We start from the raw sequence: 19816 nt of genomic DNA, 5'->3' as shown, positions 1-19816 counted from the left end.
TAAATATAAGTTGTATATAAGTAAAAATATAAATATGACTTTCCAAACTCCTCATTACATTTATAGTACATCTCTAGTTAAAGAGAGAAAGAACATGAGGATAAAAGGGACTATATTATCATCCTTCAACAAGTTTTTGGATTAGCTGTTAATCCAAAAGTACTAGTACCACATACTTACTAATAAATATTTTTATTATAAAAATTAGAACATTTTAAGCTGCATGTAACAATATATATATAATAGCCCTGGCTGGTGTTGTTCAGTGGTTAGTGTCAGCACATGCACCAAAGAATCATGGATTTGATTCCTCATCATGGGCATGTACCTGGGCTGCCAGTTCACTCCCTGCCTCCAGTCAGGGTGCATGCAGGAGGCAACCAGTCAATGTGTGTCTCTCACATTGATGTTTCTCTCTCTCTCTTCTCTCTCCCCCCTCCCCTCTTCCTTCCACTCTCTGAAAAGCAATGGAAAAAATATCCTCAGGTTAGGATTAACAACAACAAAAAACACAACATATATGATAAACAGTAACAGAGGTAGGATAATATTAATTCTAAGGTTCTTCAAAATTCATGGTCTTTTAACAGGTTTATACAAACTACTGTTATGACATTAAGATTTTATAAAAGAACTGGTCATTGTCATAGAGTATTTGTAGGCTATAAAGCCATTTAGAGAAAAACAAAAGCAATTAGGTACAAACAGTCAATTTTGACACAGAAAAATGGAGCCTGTTTTTCAAAATACTATTGGTATTCCCGTATAATGATCCAGGTCCAATGACTAGGAAAATCTAGTCCTTTCTCTTAAATTTTTAAGGGCATCTTTGTTGCCAAAGGTATGTAGGGGCCTTTCATGAATAATGGAAAACTGAAATACTTGATTATATTTATTTTCCAGATAAAGGTTTTTTCTGTTATTTTATTTTTGTTAACCTGTCCACAAGATTGTACATATGAACAACTGTTTCTGTCCACTTTTTTGTTGTTGTTGTTGTTGTTGTTAATCCTCACTTGAGGATAATTTTTTCTACTGCTTTTCGGAGAGAATGGAAGGGAGGGAGGGAGTGGAGGAGAGATAGAGGCAGAAACATCAATGTGAGAGAAACACATAAACTAGTTGCCTCCCCCACGTCCCTGACCAGAAGTGGGGAGCAAACCTGCAGCCCAGGCATGTGCCCTTGACTGGGAATTGAACCTGAGACCCTGAGTCACACCAACCAGGGCTCTCAGAGTCTTTTTAACACCAGATACATATTTAGAGAGACAACTAACTTATCATTCTATTGCCTAAAGCTAAACTGGTTTCCATCTGTGCAGATATCCATGGTAAATAAATTCTGTGTGCAAAAGGGCTGGGTGGACACTTATTTTCCCTTCTGTTCTCCGGGATCTAGTTAAGAAAGAAGTTGGAACACAAATAGATCATTTTTAAGTTGTTGAGCAATATCTTTCAAATTTTTACCTGAGCAACCTTTTTAGGAGTCAGTTTGGCAATGTTCCCTAATATATTGAATGCACATACTCTTTGTCTCAGTGATTCCACTTAATGGATTTATCTTACCAATATATTCTATAAGCAAAACCCTACCATACAAGGATATTCACTGCAGCAAAAAATGGAAAACAAATATTCACCACTAGATTAACATATCTATGTATATACGTATATACATATAAAAACATATCTATAAAATGGAATGATATGTAGCTGTTACAAAGAACAGGATAAAGTCATAAACGCTAATACAGAACTATCTCTAAGATAATGTATCAGGGAGAACAGTGGTACACAGGAGACTGCCACTAAAGGGAAAAATATAAATGTGCACACACACATGTATTACAGAATAGCACTGGAAAAATACACTTTACAATGATAAAATGTTTCCAGAAAGGAAAGCTAGTATTCAGGGAAGGAGAGTGAATTACTTTTTACCTATATCTTTTGTAGTGTTTAATTTTTTTTAAGTGTGCTTGTTGCTTTTTAAAAAAAGGACTCTATAAAAAATTTTTTTTTACCAGAAAAGCATTATACATACATCTTTATTGGCCAAAACAATATCCAGTGTTGACTTGGCCACCATGGGAGAGTGTTTGCCATTATGTGGATTTATGTAGTTGTAGAGGTCTTCCATCACATCTAAAATACAACAGAAAAAAAAAATGTCAAAACTACTTAACAGCTAATTCACTCTTTGGGTAACAGTTTAAAACAGTGGTTCTCAAACCAATTTTTTCATCCCAGGCCAGACCTCAGGAGTGCTTAGCATAGAAAGTGCTCAATAAACATATACATGCTGAATAAATATATAATGCCTCACTTAAGAAAACATGCTTCCAGAGATAGAGTGAACATAGGCTCTTTGAAAAAGATTCCCAGGTGATTAATACCCAACCCCACTGAGAATTATTGGTTGAAAATAAAGAAAAGCAAAAAAAAAAAAAAAAAAAAAAAGAAATTATAATCTCTTCTCAATTATTTTATCCTAACAAATAAAATTTCAACTTGAAATTGAGACTCAATCATCCTAAGAATTTTACATCTATAAATGTATATTTAGTAAGCTCTCTCATTTGCTCTTCTTTAAGACATCAAAGCAGTAATCGGCTCTCTGCATTTATGTGTACTACACACACACACACAATGCTGGCATTTTATTGGAATGAACTTGTATCTATAGATCAATTTTGGGAGAAATGATATGTTTACAATAAGTCTACTAAAGAGGGGGATACAGTGTTTAAGGCCCCATACAATAGACCTGGAATTAAGAGTCAAAGATTTCTGTCAGAGCCTACCATCTGACTTCTTATATACCACACAAATTATTTAACCTTCCCTTGCCCACATTCCCTGAGCTGGAAAATGGCGGCAATGGAATGAAGTATTTGCTAATGGTGACAAAACATAACTGTAACCTTTTGTTTAACTCAGAACTTGTCAATAAGTATTACTCATTTTTCCAACTACCTCAAAATGGGTGAAAAGAAAAAAGAAAGAAGGAGGAAGGAAGGAAGGGAGGGAGAAAGGGAAGGAAGAAAGGAAAGAAAGGAAAGAGAAAAGGCATGTGGGCGAGAGAACAAAAAGATCCACTGACCTTTCCATTTGGAAAGTCAGCAGCATGGAGAAATAGGAAGCTCTGGTCCCCCCTCTGCCACTAACTTGCTTTTTTTAAACAAGATGTAACTTTTCTTTTGACATTCAAAGTTTCATTCTAGTACCGTTATAAATTTTCTAGGAATATTAAATCCTTTCTGACTTTTCCTCTAGACTCACCACTGAATACTTTCTTTGTTTCTTTGTGCAAGTTAGAGACAGCAATCCGTGCTGCCAGAATGGCATAGTCAGGGTGCTTAGTAGTCAAGGTTGCCGCTGTTTCAGCAGCCAAAGTATCTAGTTCCACAGTAGTGACCCCACTGTATAAGCCTTGGATTACTTTCATGGTGATCTGAGCCTATAAAAACAAAACCAAGAATTACTTGAAGTTTCCCCCAAAATAACAGCTTCCTTAGGATAGCAATAAAGAAAACAATCAAATGTATATCAAGATAAAATAGTCAACTTCTTTGTCTAAAAAAATATCTTTTAGAATGATTAGCAGTGGGAAACCTCATAATGATAATTCATAAACCAACAGAACTGCCAGAAAATGCACACTACATACACAATGAAGAGGTGTCACTAAAAAAATAATAATAAAATTTAAAATACCTAAGTACAGATATTTTATAGTTAACAAAGATGAACAGTCACAGAGGGAAATAGCTAAAAAGAGACCAATGATTGTTTAAGTATTTCCCCATCTTTTATTCAAAGTCTCCCTACATGATCAGGGTTCCAGCTCCATACTTACCCATTGCCCCCTAAATCTACCTACGGACAAGTACAGGAAAGCAAATGAATCAAAATTTAATCATCCCAATTAGAAATGATGGTATAAATTAGGGTTGGGGCTGAGTAATCAAATTTAATGGCTACTCTTTCTTTAGCACCTCACAAATTACAAAGTATCTCAACTTTCATAATCTCTGGTATTTTTACAATCACCTTGTGAGATGGATATTATTACTATCACCATTTATATGCGGAACCTGAGATTCAGGTTACTTGGACTTGCCCAAGGTTACCGTCTAAGTCTTCTTTCATTTCCCATTCAACCTCACAGTATTTCACTCTCTTCAAGACCATACTGTAAGACTTCCCCTTTCAAAAATACACAATGCACAAGTTATTACCATACATTTTTAAGAAAAACAAATAGTAAGTTGTGTATATGTGTTTGCTATGTATCTAAAAAAATGTTTTTATAAAAAGCTTAATCCAACAAAAATGAATGTACAGCCCAGTTGATCAAAACATGCCCCCCCTCACCCAGCCAGGCGTGGCTCAGCAGTTGAGCGTCGACCTAGGATCCAGGTGATCAGGGTTCGATTCCCAGTCAGGGCACATGCCCAGGTTGCATGCTCGGTCCCCAGTTGGGGGCGTGCAGGAGGCAGCTAATCAATGACTCTCATCATTGATGTTTCTCTCTCTCTTTCTCCCTCTCTTTTCCTCTCTCTAAAATCAATAAAGATATATTTGGGGGGAAAACAAACACACAAAAACATGCCCCTCCCTCAAAAAAGTTTATATAATCACTAGCTTATGATCTATTCTAGTTACATTTTACCTAAGATCAAGTTGCTCCTGGTCACCTTCTTCTCAGATCCCACAGACAAATCATGTTCAGTAAAAGAGTAGTGAAATCAGGCACGTGCAAAAAAAGTGAAACTAGGCCACAAACTTATACCATACACATGAATAAACTCAAAATGGATAAAAGACTTAAATGTAAGTCAAAAAACCATAAAAATCCTAGAAGAAAACACAGGAAGTGAAACCTCAGACACCTCTCATAGCAATATTTTTGCCAATATATCTCCTAGGGCAAGAAAAACAAAGGAAAAAATAAACAAATGGGACTACATCAAACTAAAAAGCTTTTGCACAGCAAAGGAAATCATCAACAAAATGAAAAGGGAACCCACTGTATGAAAGAATACATTTGCCAATGGTATATCTGATAAGGGGTTAGTTTCCAAAATATCTAAAAATGTATACAACTCAATACAAGAAAGACAAATAATCCAATATTCAGCGTCACTAATCATCAGAGAGATGCAAATTAAAACCACAAAGATATCACTTCACACCTGTCAGAATGGCTAACATCAATAAATCAACAACCACTACGTGCTAGCAAGGATATAGAAAAAAGGGAACTCTCGTGCACTGCTGGTGGGAATGCAGACTGGTACAGCCACCGTGGAAAACAGTATGGAGTTTCCTCAAAATATTAAAAATGGAACTGCCTTCTGATCCAGCAATCCCACCTCTGAAAATACATCCTAAGAATTCCAAAACACCAATCAGAAAGAATATATACCCCTAAGTTCATAGTAGTGTTATTTATAATAGCCAAGATCTGGAAACAGCCCAAGTGCCCATCAGTAGATGAGTAGATAAGAAAGCTGTGGTACATGTACACAATGGAATACTATACAGCTGTAAAAAAGAAGGAACTCTTACCTTTTGTAAAAACATGGATGGATCTGGAGATTATTATACTAAGCGAAATCAGCCAACAGAGAAAGACAAATACAATATGATCTCACTTAAATGTGGAATCTAATGAACAAAATAAACCGACAAACAAAATAGAAACAGAGGCATGGATACATAGAACAGAGTGACAGCAGAGGGGTGGGGTGTGGGGGGATTGGATGAAAGAAGGTGAAATTAGCCAAAGAACATACATGCATTGCCAATGGACACAGACAACAATATAGTGATAGCCAGAGGTGGGGGGGGGGGCCCTGGGTGGAGGTGGGTAAAAGGGACAAAAATGTGGGATATCTGTAATAATGTCAGCAATTTAAAAAAAATAGTGAAGTCTTCTAAACTGTGTCTGATGGTACATGGCAAGTAATCAGAGCTCAGGATAAAATAATATCTATATGCTAACTGTGCCAGATACAATAGCATACAGAACTTTTCAGCTGAATCTACCCCAGAAAGCTTGAGTCTGCTACAGCAGCACCCTTGTACTCTGAAATGTAGTATTGCATGAGGCAATAGAATACCTTAATATCAAGAGACCTCCGTTGTTCTCGCTACATCCCCACTAACTTGCATAAGTCACTCCCCTTTCTCTTTGGATCTTTCTTATCTACAAAATAAGGAAGATGAAAAAGGATGGGGTTCATTCCAACTCTAACATTCTACTATTCTAACTATTGTCTAGAGTTCCTAAATGTAAAAGAGAATTTGTAATATAGTTTAAAGTTGTATAAATTATTTTCTTTTGACCATTTTGATCAAGTCACTATCAAGTGTCTAATTATATATGTGCCAAGCATTGTGGATATCACAAGAATAAGATATAGCCCACCCTCAATTCTAAGGGAGGACAGAGACATGTAATTAATTTCCATATTATGTGGTTAATGCTATGAGGCCAACACAAGTGCTACAGAAGTATAGACAATATACCTAAATAAGGTGGGTTTGGAAAAAAGTTTCTTAAAGACTCCATTTTAGGAAGATGATTTTGGAAGCCATGTGAAAGATACATTTGAAGAGGGCAAGATTAGAGGAAGACTAGGAGGATACTTTAGAGACCACTAGAGACAGCAGTCTAGATAAGGGATGATGAGGGTCTAGAGTAAAGGAGTTACAGAAAATAAGAAGCAAAGCAGAGTGACTTGCTTATGAATGGTTTGTTCTCCTTAATTTAAATGTTTTCCATGAAATCAACTTTATATTACTTAAATGTATTATTTCTACATAGATAACAAAAAAAGAAATTTCAAACCAATTTCTACCCAAATGATCACAATTCCAGAACAAGCTTTACTACAAGCTTTTTCTCTTACAAATAAACCAATTTACTCAAGGAAGTCTCTAACACAAAATGTCAATGTCAAGTTTTCCTCTTTGCTTATTTTTTAGTTCTCTGAAAAATCAGAATTCACAGCCCAGAACCAAAATTTAGAAAAAATAGTTTTAAGCAATGAATTCACATTTTATATCCAAGGCCATAAGCAGAATACCAAACCAAAATATGTAAGTGAAAGAAAGGCCAGAGATAAGAGACAAGTAAAAAGAATCACATGAAGCAAGGAACCCAACCTATAAACCATATTTACTTACAGGATCAACAAAGTCCATATTGAGTCCATAACAAAGTTTCTGGATTCGAGATGTAATTTTGTCAAACATGACCCGTTCTTGGCGGCCATCTGAAGAATCAAACCATATAATTCATATTAGCACTTATTAAGATAGCAATTTCAAAAAATCAAGTGTAATTAATACATGAACTTTTTAAGTTGAAATAAGGAATGCTATTTCAAAGATAAAAGATTCAGACCACCAGTAGATTCATCAAGATATTATTTTTGTATCTTCAAAAAGTAGGGATTCTACTCTGAAAGTATTTCCCTTCCTTACATTATAAATCAGATGGATTCTTACAATAATTTCCTAAATGACTGATCCAGTTCTCCCCTTGTCCCCTATGGCAGCCAGAATTCTTCTTTAAAGCTTAAATCAGTCCTAGCTGGTTTGGCTCAGTGGTTGAGTGTCAGCCCTCGGACTGAAGGGTCTTGGGTTCAATTCCAGTCAAAGACATGTACCTCAGTTGCAGGCTTGATCCCTGGCCCCAGTCAGAGCAAGTGTGGGAGGCGACCAATCAATGTGGCTCTCTCACATCCATGTTTCTCTCTCTCCCTCTCCCTCCCTTCCACTCTCTCTAAGAAATCAATGGAAAAAATATCCTTGGGTGAGGATTAATAACAACAAGCCCAGCCGGGCGTGGCTCAGCAGTTGAGCTTCGACCTGGGATCCAGGCAATCGGGGTTCGATTCCCGGTCAGGGCTCATGCCTGGTTGTGGGCTTAATCAATGACTCTCTCATCATTGATGTTCCTCTCTCTGAAATCGATAAAGATATATTAAAAAAAAAAAACTTAAATCAGGATCCAAGATGGCAGCAGATTCAGTGGAAGCCACACTGACCCTCTCCCAGGACCAAACTGTAGTTACAACTAAAATATAGAAAAATCACCCTGAATAATCAACTGCAACTGAAGACTATCTGGGGAGCACCCTCATAACCAAGGACCACACAGACTGGTAGGAGGTGCAGAGGTGCGAGAAGGCTGGCTGGGCTCCCACAGGGAGCAGCTGAAGTTCTGGAGGGATATCTCAGCTGTTGGGGGTTCCCACTGAGAACTCTGGTGCTAAATACCAGCCCAGAGCACCAGAACAGAGAAAGGTGACCACATAACATATGGCTATGAAAAGCAGCAGTGTTTCTGTCTCCCAGGGAGAGATGGCTGGAAATGCAGGCCCCCTCTTAAAGGGCCAACCCACGAAGTTTCATGTGCAGCCACTCACCTTGGGCTCTGGCGGTGGAGGAAAGGCAGAGTGGCATAGAGCAGTGTGAGGAAAATCCAAAGGGGTGGACTCGGGGAACAGATCTCAGAGGGCAACCAACTGGACCCCAGTGCTAAGTCATTACCCCATATGGCAGAGGACATCTTTCTTTGGCAACTGTTTACCCTCCAAACAGCTTTTGCCTGGGGGAGAAGCAATTGATTGCCCCACCCTGCTAGAAAACCTCTGGCACCACTCTGTGGAGTTTCTATAGCCTGAGGCTGTTAAGGAGACTGAATAACAGCCTCTGGATGCTTTGAGTCTGCCTGATTTGCTTCTGGACCGATGGCTTGGAAAAGCAGATCTTGGTGCACATCTTGGTCCTGTCCAAACACACCCAGCCCCAGCAGAGGAAACTAAAAGCTGTGTAGTGTGGAAAATTTCAAACAGGGTACTCAAGGCCAGTCACAAACAGTGTCTGACATTGGACTGCACCAGAGACCATCCAAAAAACTGGGAGTCCTAGCAGATCTATCTAATATAGAGAAACAAATCCAAATAGGCAGCCAAAATGGGGAGACAAAAAAACAAGCCACAAATGAAAGAACAAGTGAATTCTCCAGAAGAAGGGCTAAATGAAATGGAGATAAGCAATCTATCAGATACAGAGTTCAGAATACTGATCATAAGGAGGCTCAACAACAGGAAAAAAGATATAGAAACTATGAAGGAAATTAGGAATGACATAGAAGTAAAAAAAACATTGGAAGGAATGACCAGCTGATTAGGGGAAGCTGAGGATCAAATCAGCAAATTAGAAGACAGGGTAGGAAAAAAATCACTCAATCAGAAATCCAAAAAGAAAAAACAATTAAAAAACAGGACAGTCTAAGGGAGCTGTGGGACAACATGAAACAACAACATTTGCACCACAAGAATGCCAGAAGAGGTTGAAAGTAAGCAAGGGTTAGAGATCCTGTTTGAAGAAATAATGGCAGAAAACTTCCCTAACCTGGTCAAGGAAAAAGTCACACAAGTTCAGGAGGCACAGAGTCCCAAGCAAGAAGAACCAAAGAGGCCCACACCCAGACACATCATAATTAAAATACGAAAAATTCAAGACAAAGAGAGAATCTTAAAGGCAGCAAGAGAAAAACAAGCTATTACCTACAAAGGAGCTCCTATAAGGCTGTCAGCTGACTTCTCATCAGAAACTCTACAGGGTAGAAGGGAAGGGCATGAAGTATTCAAGGTAATGCAAAGCAAGGATCTGAAAGCAAGACTACTCTATCCAGCAAGGCTATCATTCAAAATAGATGGTGAAATAAAGAGTTTTCCAGACCAAAAAAAAGGCTAAAGGAATTTATCACCACCAAACCAGAATTGTAAGAAATGTTAAAGGGACTGCTGTAATAAGAAGTTGAAATAGAATGAGAAACATAGGCATAAAGAAATAAAATGGGAATAGATAAGTACCTATCAATAATAACTTCAAATAGAATAGGATTAAATGCCCCAATCAAAAGACATAGGGCAGCTGGATGGATAAGAAAACAAGACCCAAATATATGCTGTCTACAGCAGACCCACCTCAGAACAAAAGAACAAAAGACTCACACAGGCTGGGGGGGGGGGGGGGGGGCGACAACTTCTGGAGGACTTTAAAAGAGAGGTTGACAGCAATACAGTCATAGGTCATAGTAGGGGACTTTAACATTCCACTGACTACTGGATAGATCTTCCAGGCAAAAAAATCAACAAGGAAACAGGGACTCTAAATGACACACTAGATCAGAGGGATTTAATTGATATTTACAGAACATTCCACTCCAAAGCTGCAGAACAGGCCTTCTCCTCAAGTGTACATGAGACATTCTCAATGATAGACCACATGTTAGGACACAAAACAAGTCTCTACAAGCTCAAGAAGAATGAAATCATATCAAGCACCTTCTCAGGCATTTACACAATGGAATACCATGCAGCTATAAAAACAAAGGATCCCTTACCCTTTGAGACAGCATGGCAGCGCCTCAAGTGTTATACTAAGCAAAATAAGACAGTTAGAGAAACACAAGTGTCACATGATCTTACTCATATGTGGAATCTAATTAACAAAATAAGCCAATGAACAAAATAGATCCAGAGACACAGAAGCAAGGAACAGACTGACGAATCTCAGAAGGGAGGCTGGGGTGGGGAGAGATTAACCTAAGAACTTATATGCATATATGCATAACCCATGGGCACAGGCAATAGTGGGGTGAAGGCCTGGGGAGAGGGGGAGAGGGGAATCAATGGGGGGAAAGGGGAGACATTTGTAATAGTTTCAATAATAAATTTTAAAAAAACGTAGATCAGTCATGTCATTACCCCCTCCAAATTTCCAATAGTGGTTGATCATCTCCTTCAGAATCAAAGTAAAAATTATTACAATAATCCATAGAATATTAAACCTGCACTGTATACCTCTTTTCCCCTCAAATTCATCTCCTACTCTCCCACGTTCCTCACTTTACCCAGGCCTCCTTGCTACCAGGCCTCTTTGCTACCTATACCAATTTCAGGTCTTTGCCCAATATAATCTTCTCAATGAGGCTTTCCCTGGTCACTCTATTTCATTATTTTTTATCCTCACCAGAGAATTTTTCTTCCATTGCTTTTCAGAGAGAGGCAGACAGAGAAAAACACCAATGTGAGTGAGACACATCAACTGGTTGCCTCCCGCATGAGCTCCAACTAGAGTCAGATCAAGCCTGCAACTGAGGTATATGCCCTGGACCAGAAAGGAACCCAAGACCCTTCAGTTTGAGGGCTGACGCTCCAACCATTGAGCCAAATCAGCTAGGGCAAGATCACTCTACTTTACATTGCGGTGCCCCAAACACAGCCTTGATCTTCTCCTCCTCCTCCTTCTATGCTTTATTTTTCTCCATAGCACTTATCATGAATACTCTATATTTTACTTATGTATGGTAGTACCCCTTTATCCATGGAGGATACAGTCCAATACCCCCAGTGAATGCCTGAAACCACAGACATTACTGAGCCCTATATACAGGGTATTCCAAAAAAAGTATGCACACTTTAACATCTGATTTCTGTTACATTTTGAAAACGAAATGTATTTTAATAAACACTGCTTTTATAATTACTCAAAGTGTGTATATATTTTTCAGGACACCCCGTATGTTTTTTACTCTACATACATACCTTTCTCCTTAATCAACTTCTTTAACACTGCAGGAAATGTGGCAGCGGATTGTTCATCAGCAAACACAGCCTTTCCAGTAATTTTTGTATTCTTCAGCCTAAACCTATTCTTGAAATTGTGTAACCATCCATTAATTGGAGTAAATGCCTTGGCACCACTTGTTCCATGGGATCCCTTGCTGAAATGTTCATATAGGCTTGGTGATTTCTGGAGCAACAGCTGACATCATAACATGTTTTTTGTTCATGTCTTCCATCCACAAATGTAATGCCTTTTCCATCTTAAGTAAGCACTTATCACAGTTACCATAACTTTTGCAGTTTCATGTTCGACAACAAAACTAGTACATATCTTCTTCCTTCTCCAGTTTCATGTATAGAAGATTCATCCTTACCGCAGATCTTAGCAACGTAGGTATACGTTTTTCTTTCCTTGAGAACTTACATGTTTTCACTTAAAGGAAGCACTTTACAGCTTTCCTTTGGCATATCTGCCTCACCAGCATAAATTCTTTTGTGCTTCTGCACCACTAAAACAAAGGTTACGTGAACACAAGCACTGATACCTTAACAGTCGATCTGATAAGCGACAGCTAAGTAGTGTATACATCAAGGATGTGCAAGATAAAGAGATGATTCAAGTCTCGGACTAGATGAAACTAGGTGGTGCAAGATTTCTTCACTCTACTCAAAACAGCGCACAACATAAAACTTATAAATTGTTTATTTCTGGAATTTCCCATTTAATATTTTTGGACCATGGCTGACTACAGGCAAATGGAACAGCAGAAAGTGTAACCACGAATAAGGGGAGACTCCTGTATTTGTTTAATGTATCCCCACCAATCCACTAGAATATAATCCAAAAGAAAAAAAATTTGCATGTTTTATTTACATTTTCTTTTACTTACATGTACCTAGGATCAAGGACCAAGGCCTAGCACATACTAGGTACTCAAGTATTTATTGATTGCTAAATGATTTATAACCCCATCTCCATTCTAACACCTTCGTGATAAAGTTGGCTTAAATACTCTCCTAGGGTAATTGATTTTGAATTTATTGCATATCATAAAAAGAAGTACTTCTATTTGTAATTCAAGACAGTCTTCCAGAGGCAATCTCTTAGTGTTACTATTTTGAGGATATGGAAGCAAATACATGTAGACCTTTTCTAGTTGGTCCTTCTATGATTCTGAGCTTAGATCATATTCCTCTGTCCTTCCTAACAAAAAGTCCTGTTATTTTTAATTCAACTTCAAATAGTAGCTCATCCAACCTGTACTTACTCTTACCAGTAATAGTGGATATATCCAACTACTAAATAATATAAATGGAGCCATCTGAAAATGGAGTTGGAGCTGCCATCCCAGAACTGCCTTGCCTGCTTATTCTTCAAACCTTTGGAATGTGAAAACTGGGCAAAATAACCTTTGGACGGGGCCTAAAACAATGTTGTATCCCAAACAACTGTTAGCAAAGATAACAGTTAGGTAACCCACATTACATAATCAGTCTGCTAACCTAAAAATAAAAGGCCAAAGTGAGAAGCAATAAGCATTTATTTGAGATCCAAAAAAACAGCTATTTGGGAAGCACTGGTTCAGGCAGAAACCCAGTGTTCCCAATAGCAAACTAAGGCAAAAGGTATTTATGACAAAGGGAATGGAAACATTTCCATAAGTAGAAGGAATTTCTATAGGTGTAGGTAAGCTAACATAGTGATGCTAATTTTAAATAATGTTTTTAGGGTGGAGGGGGATGGGTGGAGGTGGAAGAGGGCATAGAGGGGATAAATGGGGATGAAAAAATTAACTTACAAAAATAATGTTTTAAGTTTTCTGTCCAGTAATCATATCTGCTTTCTTGTTAACTTTGCTAACACTTGTTTGGGATATAATGTTGCTTTAGGCCCAGTACAAAGGTTATTTTGCCCAGTTCACATTCCAAAGGTTTGAAGAATAAGACAGGCAAGGCAGTTGCTCTGAGATGGTAGCCTCAACTCCATTTTAAAATGGCTTCATATATATTATTTTTCACATACACACCCTTTTCTTGTTAATCCTCACCTGAGGATAATTTTTCCATTGCTTTTCAGAGAGTAGAAGGGAGGGAGGAGGAGGGAGGGAAACGTCAATGTGAGAGAGATACACAGGCTGGTTGCCTCCCTAAGGCAGGGGGAGGGGAGTTACCCACAACTGAGGTATGTGCCCTTGACTGTGAATCGAACCCAAAGACCCTTTGGGCCGCATGCTCTAACCACTGAACAACACTGGCCAGGGCCACATTTCTCTTTAAGATCCTTCCTTGAAAGCATCATCAAAAAGGAAAAGTGACGTCGAAATCAGAAAGTGATGTCAAAATCGGAGAGCGATGTCAAAATCGGACAACAACATTGAAATCAGACGGCGATGTCGGTAACGCAGAGCGATGTCAAAATCGGACAACAACATTGAAATCAGACGGCGATGTCGGTAACGCAGAGCGATGTCAAAAATCAGACAACATTGAAATCAGAGAGCGATGTTGGTAACGGAGAGCGATGTCAAAAATCGGACAACAACATTGAAATCAGAGAGCGATGTCAGTAATGGAGAGCGATGTCAAAAATCGGACAACAACATTGAAATCAGAGAGCGATGTCGGTATCGGAGATCAATGACGTCAAAATCGTACAGCAACGCCGGTCCTCCTCGCCAGGACGGCTCATTCCCAGTATGACATGTTCCACATAAGAGGGAAAGAGGTTTTCTTTTTTCTTAGGAACCTTAGGCCACATTTGAGCAACAAGTGCACTAAAACAGAGTAAGTCTTTTTTTATTTTTTTTATTTAAAAATCTGCAGTGTAACAATTTAGAGAGAAAGGGAGAGGGAGAGAAACATGGATCAGTTGCCTCCCATACCACCCTGAACCTGCTACCCGGATATGTGCCCTGACCAGAAATCAAACCATGATCTTTCGGTGTACCGGAGGACACTCCAACAGAGCCACACCGGCAGGACGAGGAAGTCTTTACCATCATGTTTAAGGGCAAACATCTTCTGTAGTTCTTGAGGTTTCTCCTATGAAGTCTCACAGGCCTTACTGATCATCTCAAAACGCTGAGCAACCATTATCAGAGTACTTTCTATCTTTATAACATCAAGCTATGCAGAACAAAGTTTTATAATAGCAAAAATTCCTGTAACAACAAACAAAATGCTAAGTGCAATTTGCAGAATAGATCTGAAACAGGAGTCAATACCTGAGGGCAGTCAGTTTAAGATATTAAAGAATCATGAGGTGTCAGTGGGCTCCTTACTTAATCATTTGGCTTGTACCCGGACTTACCTAGTTCCATCTTTATTTCACCAGAGGTGTTTTATTCTAAGTACAATAAAAGATATTAACAGTGCAAACCCCACCTTGATTAGCCAGGATATGATCAAGAGCAATTCTATTGTCTAAAATAACTGTACAAGGGAATTTGAAGATTTTTCCTCTTTTGGCAGTAGCCCCAGCAACTTCCCCTCAAGTTGTTGATAACTGTCTAACCACATATTTATTTACTGTAATACATGCCCAGAGAAAAAGTATTTTTCTAAATCTGGTACCTTTACTGAGGGAGACATTGCCAAGTATTAAACATCCCTGACTATGTGTGTAACCAGCTGCACATTTTAACCTGTGAAGTAGGTTTAAAGATGATGCCCAATGTTATCTTCCTAGACAGAAATCAAGGCAAAAAGGAATTATTATAGTGAGTGCTTGGCCTCTCATTTGTGAGATATGAAAAAACTGAAGGAAAAAGGGGAAAATTTGTGAGGTAGGAAGGAACTGAAGAAAAAAGGAAAATGAACGTGTAGACCACATAGGCCTGGTCCATTATCTTGGGTTAGTTAGTTATCCACAACAAATGTTGTCTGCTTCATTTCCTAGTAATTTTAAATTTCAAATCCTATTGGTTGAGCAGTAGAGTAAGGTATAAAAGAGCTTTCTTTAAATGGGAATCATGAATTCAAGTTCTTTGAAAACAGATACATCTGCCTACTCACCACTGTAACCTCAGGCCCAGCACAGTATCCACACAGATTTGTAAAATAATACAGTGGGTTGTAAAGGAGATGAGGGAGGGAGGGGAGATAAAGAACCTGGAATAGAAGAGAGATTATCAGAGTGCAAATGGATGCTTTAGGTGTTATTTTGCAAACTTTTGTTTCAGTTTTATGTATATACATATATATATATACGTGTATGTACTAAGTCAGTACATAAAATGTAATTTTTACTGTGGGTTACAATCCAAAGTTTTGAAAACACTATACTACTAAATTCCAAAGCACACTTTACAACTCAGTCAGCTTCACTGCATTTATTCCAATGGTTCTCAACTTTTCTTTTTCAACCTGATTCCCTAGACACTCTCCCACAAGAAAAATAGCTCAAGATAGCAGATGAGAAAAACTCATCTACTATTCCATTCTGTTATCTAACAATTTTCACATGGGTTACTCCTATGTCCCTAACAACCCTAAGATCTCCGAAGATGGAACTGCCTCTTCCTCTAATATTTCCCTCATGTGCTTAGCAAGATAATAGCAAGTTCAGGAAGTACTTACAGGTTGACTACCGATTGCCCTCCTGAATAATTACATTAAAATTAACAAAAACTATAGGCGTTAGTCTGCTACTACACTGACATACCAAAAATAAAAAGGGAAGGAAAAACCCTAAGCACATTAAAACTTATACATAAAATAAAATAAACAAATCTAAGTATAATTTTGTATATTAACAATGAATGCTGAATGTTACACTGAAAGATTCTACCACCATGTGGATCAAATTATATTCTCTGAAAGAATGAGAAACAAAATAAGCCCTGCCTTTTGGAATTTGTGTAGGCAATACTCTGTAAACTACAGTATTTGAAAGAGGACCCAAAAGGTTAAAAATTCAACACAAAGGTGTTACCCACTCCAGTAATCTACATCTCTGTTACAGACTTATGATAAGAGCATCCTCATCCTTCCATACCTTTTTCTACAGGTCTAAAAAACTTGATGCACATGTCTGAATCACAGGAATAAACCAATAAAAGTACACTATATATTTCAGTCTTCAGTATAATCAGCTAAAATGGGAAATTCAGAAAATGTTCTCAAGATAACTAAGGACAGGATGAAGGGCCACCACTGTCCACCTCTCCATCTCCTGACTATAGTTAAACCGCCTGCCGACAGCACTCATCATATCCTATATTTTATTTACTTTTTTCTATCTTAACCCAGGATATGTTTTTATTGATTCAAGAGAGAGAGAAAGGGAGAGGAAGAGAGAAACATCCATCAGTTCCCTCCCATACGTGCCTGACCGGGGATCGAACCCGCAACCTAGATCTGTGCCCTGACCGGGAACAGAACCTGCAACCTTTTGGTGTACAGGACAATGTCCAACCAACTGAGCCACTCGGCCAGGGCATCCTATATTTTAAAATAATTATTCTCACTTCTGGCCTGTGTGGCTCAGTTTGTTGAGCACAGTCCCAAGTACCAGACAGGCCACCAGCTGGATTCCCCCTCAGGGCACAAGCCCCAGTAAGCCGTACGCAGGAGGCAGCCAACTGATGTTTCTCTCAGGGATGCTTCTCTCTTTCTCTCCCTTCCTCTCTCTCTAAAAAAAAAGAAAAAATATCGATAAAAACCTTTTTTTTTTTATTTAAATAAAATAGTTTCATTCATTCTTTGAGCATTTCTTCATTACAGGTTCAGTGCTAAGTATGGGCATAAAGTCCCATCTTTGAAACTCAGAGCCTAATGGATAAAACGTCCAGTCAGTCAACTAGTATTTACTAAGTGCCTACAACTGTAAAATGAGTTTATTGCTTTAACATAGGCAAGTAGATTCAACTCAAAACTTGTTCCTATCTGTCTGGTATGGTCCTCTGTTAAAAGTACGTTTTACTCTTGTTTTTCCCAACCTGATTAAACCCTTTCCCAAGGCAGACACTGTCTCTTAATTTCACACAGCCAAGCAAAAGGCTGGCACAAAGAAGGTACTCAGCAAGTCTCATGGGAAATAACTGTTGAGAAAGAATACAAGCCCCCAGTTCTTCTGGATCCCCACCTTGTCAGATGTCTGGGCCACCCGAGTCGGATTCAGTATCGTTTCCCATCACGGGGAAGGAAGGTAGTCACTGCCCCAAACTCCTCTGGGACTACTCCTGGGCCAAATGGCAGGACGCACCCTATAAGGGGCAAACTCCAGGGATATGTCTGTGTCTGAGACCTGGTTTTATTCACGCACACCCCTACCCTCACTCCACACAAAAGATCAGGAAGCTCATAGGTGTCCTCCTAGGGTACAGTCCCTTTTTTCCTCCCCCATCCCCCAGGGCCTAGGACCAACCCCACTGTTTTCAAATAAAACTCGGTTGTTAGCTATGGGTTCAAACCCTGGCCTCACCATCAACTAACTAGGCGACTTTGCATCAGCCACCGAACCTCTCTCTGAGCTTGTTTCTTCACCTATAAAGTGGCGCTGATAATTCTACCTCAGGGGACCGTGGTGAGGAAGAAAATACTGCCTGGAAAAATGCCCGGCGCACACAGGAACTACTCGACAAAAGTGAAGGGGTGACTCTCTTCAAATGCGGCAAGATGACAAAGGTAAGGGGGAGCAGACTGGAGATCCGAGCGGGAGGTGGGGGAGGGGGGAGCCTATAGGCCGAGCAGGCAGACAGGGCGGGAAGCCGCGGCCCGCAGGGCGGGAAGCGGCAGAGGCGGGCGGGCGCAGCTAACAGCTCGGGCAGCGGCGGCCGCGTCCCCTTACCCGCTCCCCACTACTTCACCGTCCCCTCCCCAGCCCCTCACCTCGCTTGATCACATGCATCGCAGCTAGTGGCTGAGGCACTACGAATTCAATACGGGTCTGCAGCGCTGAAGCTACGGCAAGATCTAGAAGGTGGCGGAGTGCGAAGGGTCGAACTCCAGGGGCTGCTCAGGTGCTGGGAGTTGAGTTGGGCCAGAGGGCACGTTCCTCCGCAGACCAAAGGCGCGAAACTCCGAACGTCCTTCCCGCCCTGCCGCCCGCGACGCAAAAGCTACCCGACGTAGCTCGACTGACGTTGCTCTACGCTGCCAGCGCCCCGGCGGGTGGGCAGGACTAGAAAAGCAGAAAGTCAGTCTCGCCCGTTAGCCGCCATGCTGACCGTAGGCGGGGCCCAGGAAACCGAGCCCCTTTCCAGCAGCAGTGGGTGTGGGCAAGCCGGGAAGGAGTTGGCTCTCTCGCCGCCATATTAAGTGTGGGCAGGGCCCACCCGACCGCACCTCTCCCATAGCTGCACTGGGTGGAGACTCGCCTAGAGAGAACGCTGATCTCTCGCCGCCATGTTGGGTGTGGGCAAAACCGGAGCCAAGCCTGGAACCGGACCTAGCACTCGGAGCCAGCCAGGCCTGGCCCCCTCGCTCTCGGCATCGCATACGCGCTGAGGTAAAGACGGGTCAAGTATTTTGAAATGACAACTAAAAACCATCAATCCAAAACATTTTTTCTTGTCTTTACTACTGTGCTATTATGATGAGAGCTGTAGCTTTGAATCTGTAGTGGGAGGCAGCCAGGAGCCCCTGGGCTATTAGGTCAGCAGAAAGCCTAGCAGCACTCAGTCTGATTGGAAAAGAGCCTTGCTAGGCGAGGGCGTTTGGATTTTATCCTGACGGAAATGCGAGCCCTGAGAGTTTTGAGAAGGGCAGGGACAAGATCCATTTGCTTTTAGAGATCTCCAGGGGACGGTGGCAGAGATAGGGTCAGCAATAACTACTTGTAGAGGTAGAATACACATGGCTTGGTGACTGAATGTGGGGAGAGTAGATGAGATATAATATATAAGGCTGATGTAAAAGCTTATGATCTGGGTTACACAAACTGATTTATATGAAACCTCATGTAGCGTTCCCTCCCTAAAATCTTTCATTGGTTTGTTTGTGTATGTTTTTAAGGATAAAATGTCTTATTTATAGTCTTATAGTAAAGGGGGAAGCCTTAACTTGCAAGGTAATTCTTTGGCAGTATGTATCCTCCAGATGTGTCCCAATCTCCCTGTGAAGTAATTCTTTTTTTTTAATGTGAAAATACTATTTTATTTTATTGTTTTTCAATTACAGTTTACATTCACTATTGTTTTGTATTAGTTTCAGGTGTA

General features: G+C 39.9%; 1 protein-coding gene across 2 annotated transcripts in view; it reads right to left on the bottom strand.

Moving 5' to 3' along the window:
* RRM1 (ribonucleotide reductase catalytic subunit M1) overlaps nucleotides 1–18925 on the bottom strand; it is a 50462-nt gene extending 31537 nt beyond the window's left edge. Inside the window, exons 1-4 of one of the 2 annotated variants that reach the window (XM_081152830.1) lie at nucleotides 18489–18925; nucleotides 7198–7286; nucleotides 3283–3460; nucleotides 2045–2145 (exon numbers count right to left, since the gene is read on the bottom strand). In XM_081152830.1, coding sequence (XP_081008956.1) covers nucleotides 2045–2145; nucleotides 3283–3460; nucleotides 7198–7286; nucleotides 18489–18507 — 387 coding nt within the window. In that variant the 5' untranslated portion in view covers nucleotides 18508–18925. The remainder of the gene's footprint in view (nucleotides 1–2044; nucleotides 2146–3282; nucleotides 3461–7197; nucleotides 7287–18488) is intronic. The other variant, XM_081152831.1, reaches the window with a different exon arrangement.
* Between the last annotated feature and the right edge of the window lie 891 nt (nucleotides 18926–19816).

Source organism: Miniopterus schreibersii (genome assembly GCF_964146895.1).
Source record: "Miniopterus schreibersii genome assembly, chromosome: 12".
Taxonomy (NCBI): domain Eukaryota; kingdom Metazoa; phylum Chordata; class Mammalia; order Chiroptera; family Miniopteridae; genus Miniopterus; species Miniopterus schreibersii.
Note: the sequence above shows the minus strand (reverse complement) of the source record. Positions and strands in the feature narration are given on the sequence as shown.